We start from the raw sequence: 3,341 nt of genomic DNA on the forward strand, positions 1-3,341 counted from the left end.
AGTGTTGTCGAGATGAGATTGTTTTGGTGGATGAGTGGCTTTAAACTTACATACAAAATGCAAAATGAATATATCTGTGATAGGGTTGGTGTAGCTCCTGTGACGGACAAAATTAGAGAAAGTCGTCTTAGATGGTTTGGTTACATTAAACGTTGACCATCTGATGATCTGATTAGGAGAGTAGATGTTTTAGATTCGACTTGTGTTAAGAAAGGCAGGGGCAAACCTAGGAAGACTTGGGCTTATTGTATAAAAAAATGATCTTAATTTACTAGAACTAAATGAAAATATGACACTATACAGGACGCAATGGAGAAAAAGAATTCATGTAGTCGACCTCACATAGCGGGACTAAGGCTTTGTTGTTGTTGATGTATTCTTTCTTTGACCAATTCAATTACTTCTGAATGCTTACGAGTCATGTTGAGCACTCTTTACCATGGTTTTTTCTTTTTTTTTATGTACAGCTTGCAACAAATATAGCTGTCTAGACGATTTTTGAGAAAGATACCAGGCCAAACACTGACTTCGCTAGCATTAACAACTTAATGTTTAAAAATGAAAAAAAAAAAGAAGAATTACAGGAAATTCAATGTACTTGACGGGAACACCATGTGTTCTTTTAGTCATACTGACAAAAATTGAGACTTTAGGGACATCACATTTAAAGGGGTAAAATTAAAAATTCTACAACTGATGGATTTGATAGAATGCTTCTAATCCAAGAGATAAATCTTTCAAAAAACTGATCACTTAGCAAAAGACAAAATCCTTCAATCAAAATGTTGAAATAAATATTCCAGATAGGTAATACAAAAACATAAAATCAAATGGGGAGATTAATTTGGTGATAACAAACAAAACTGGTAAACATGAATAGCACAGTTCCTGAATTTGAATGGCAGTATTGTACCTGCAAGCTTCTGCCCAGAAGCAAGTTTTACACAGTATGTTTCATGATTGCTCTTCGACCATCCAGCCAACGAATATAACACTTCCACCTTGGTGTCATGTTTGTCAACAAACTCTTGAAGCAACCTATAAAAGATTGAATGAAATTTCATTAGACACGCATGACTAAACACGTTTATAATATAGAATAAGAAAATCTTACTTTTTGGCCTGATTTGATGATATGGAGAAGTTTCGACTGAGCCATTTATACGATACCTACAAGCCTCAAATATCCATGAATCATAAATCAGAGATACAGCTAAAACTTATTATCCAGTTGAAGTTTCTCTCAAAACACAATTAAATCGGTATCTTTAACTAGAAATGCATGAATAGGCTATCTCCTTCAACGGATATGGAGAAAGGAAGCGGAAAAGATAGCAAGAAATTCCTTACCACTTGAAGCTTATCGATGACGAGGACTTCGATCTGCCCTAGGATTTCTAGGGCGTCGACTGCAAGCATGACTTGGATGCAGAAAGCGTAGATCTTCGCCTGAATAAATGGGGAGGAGATAGAAATACATCTGCAGTTCTAAGGTAGGAGGAAGGATGAGCAATTTCCCGCCATTTTTGTGTGTCTTTCTTCGGCCGTCGCCCCCACCTGTATAAGGGTTGTTTGTGCGGCAGATCCTCGGTGGTCTGTGGGCTGCCATATGAAGCTTGCCAAGCCTTATTAAGTGCGGCCCGTATTGGATCAGATGAGTCTCGTTTCCGGCTGTCAAAACGGCACGTTTTTGGAATAGCATGTGTTCGGCTTGTTCGCTAAGTTAACAAGTCGAACACGAACCAATATTTGTCCGTTCGTGCTTGGCTCGTTTTGACTCGAAATACTAATAATCAATTATATATATACATGCCTTTGATGAGTAGTATTTTTTAAAAACTTAATTGACTACAAGGCTACAAAGATTATAATTAATTAAAAATATTAATGAAGAAGATAAAATAAAAATTATTAAATTAGATTCAAATGATGTTTTAAATCTTGCTCAAATCCTTAACATCCTTAACATCTTATGGTAACATCTTATGGCTATGTAATTAGGGTTGTCAAAACGACTCTTTGTTCGTGAATAACTCGTGTTCGGCTCTCTAAGCAAACGAGTCGAACGCGAACACACTTTTTAAGCTCGAAATATAAACGAGCCGAACACGAGCTGAACCTAGGCTCGCTCGTGTTCGGCTCCGCTTCACCCCTAGGCTCATTAGGCAACACTAATGCATATTATTATCTTAATTTTTTTATTGTTGGATTAATGTCATAGAGATGGAAGTATTTATTGTTGCATGTTATTTGTACTAGAGAAAATTACATGAATGGCATTTGAAACTTCATTATTTATCAACGTAAAACATGTTATTTTTCAACTATTAAATCGTTGTATTTATGTGTGCTGTTGGGATGGAAACAGATCATGTCCACGGATTGCCCTCATCGTTTGTTTTGCAATTTCTCTACATAAATGATAAAATTTACTTTTTTTTAAATGTTGTTTAAACAATTTAGCAATTCTCCCCTCCCTTGATATATTTTATTACTCAATATTTAGAAAATTAGACATTTAATTATTTTGCCCGCACTAAAAAATAAAACTTGTTTCTACCTTGTCATTACATAGTATTAAATTGTTGAGAAATTAGGGCAAAGAAATGCAATAATCAAAATGACAATCAAGAAATAATACAAAGATTTAACGAGGTTCGGCAATATGCCTACGTCATTGGGAGCAATGAGCGGCGACAGCTTTTTAATTTCTTGAAAAGAATACAACCCATTAGGGTTACAAATACAATATATATATATATATATATATATATATAACTCTAGTGCACAATATGTAATTACAAAGATTTTTATATTTATTTATTTATTTATTTATTTATTTATTTATAACCCTAGTGTACAATATGTAGTTACAAAATTATAATGTATTGGGAGCGTTGCTTCCACATCCCCTAAACCCACTTAACGGCACTACCCCGATTGGACAGATATTTCCGCCCCGCAGCACTCGCTAGCTCCGCTTCGCTCCAGCACCTGTCATTTTTCTAGTATATGAGTCATATCTAACATAAATCATCAACACTACACAATATAATTTAATATAACTCATATATTATAAGTGGTCAAAACATATTTAACAAATAGCTAGAAATTGATATAATTTATGTTTGAAATAATTTTTTATACATCGCACTACAATACTACATAGAAGCACTAATTTATGAATAACATAAAAAATAAGATAAAATTCATCATATTTTAAACACATGTTCACATACACACTAAAATGCATAATCTAACTCAAAGAAATAACCCTAAGACACAAATTAGATGTGTTTTTTTTTTCCAGGTTGACCTTATCTAGACATATATATATATAT

General features: G+C 33.9%; 1 protein-coding gene across 1 annotated transcript in view; it reads right to left on the reverse strand.

Moving 5' to 3' along the window:
* LOC110029662 (DNA polymerase delta subunit 3) overlaps positions 1-1,602 on the reverse strand; it is a 21,981-nt gene extending 20,379 nt beyond the window's left edge. The window contains 3 exon segments of the mRNA XM_020732057.1: positions 914-1,038; positions 1,115-1,170; positions 1,351-1,602. Of these exon segments, the coding sequence (XP_020587716.1) occupies positions 914-1,038; positions 1,115-1,170; positions 1,351-1,419 (250 nt within the window). The 5' untranslated portion in view covers positions 1,420-1,602.
* Positions 1,603-3,341: the final 1,739 nt, after the last annotated feature.

This window comes from Phalaenopsis equestris, unplaced genomic scaffold (assembly GCF_001263595.1).
Source record: "Phalaenopsis equestris unplaced genomic scaffold, ASM126359v1 Scaffold000600, whole genome shotgun sequence".
Classification (NCBI taxonomy): domain Eukaryota; kingdom Viridiplantae; phylum Streptophyta; class Magnoliopsida; order Asparagales; family Orchidaceae; genus Phalaenopsis; species Phalaenopsis equestris.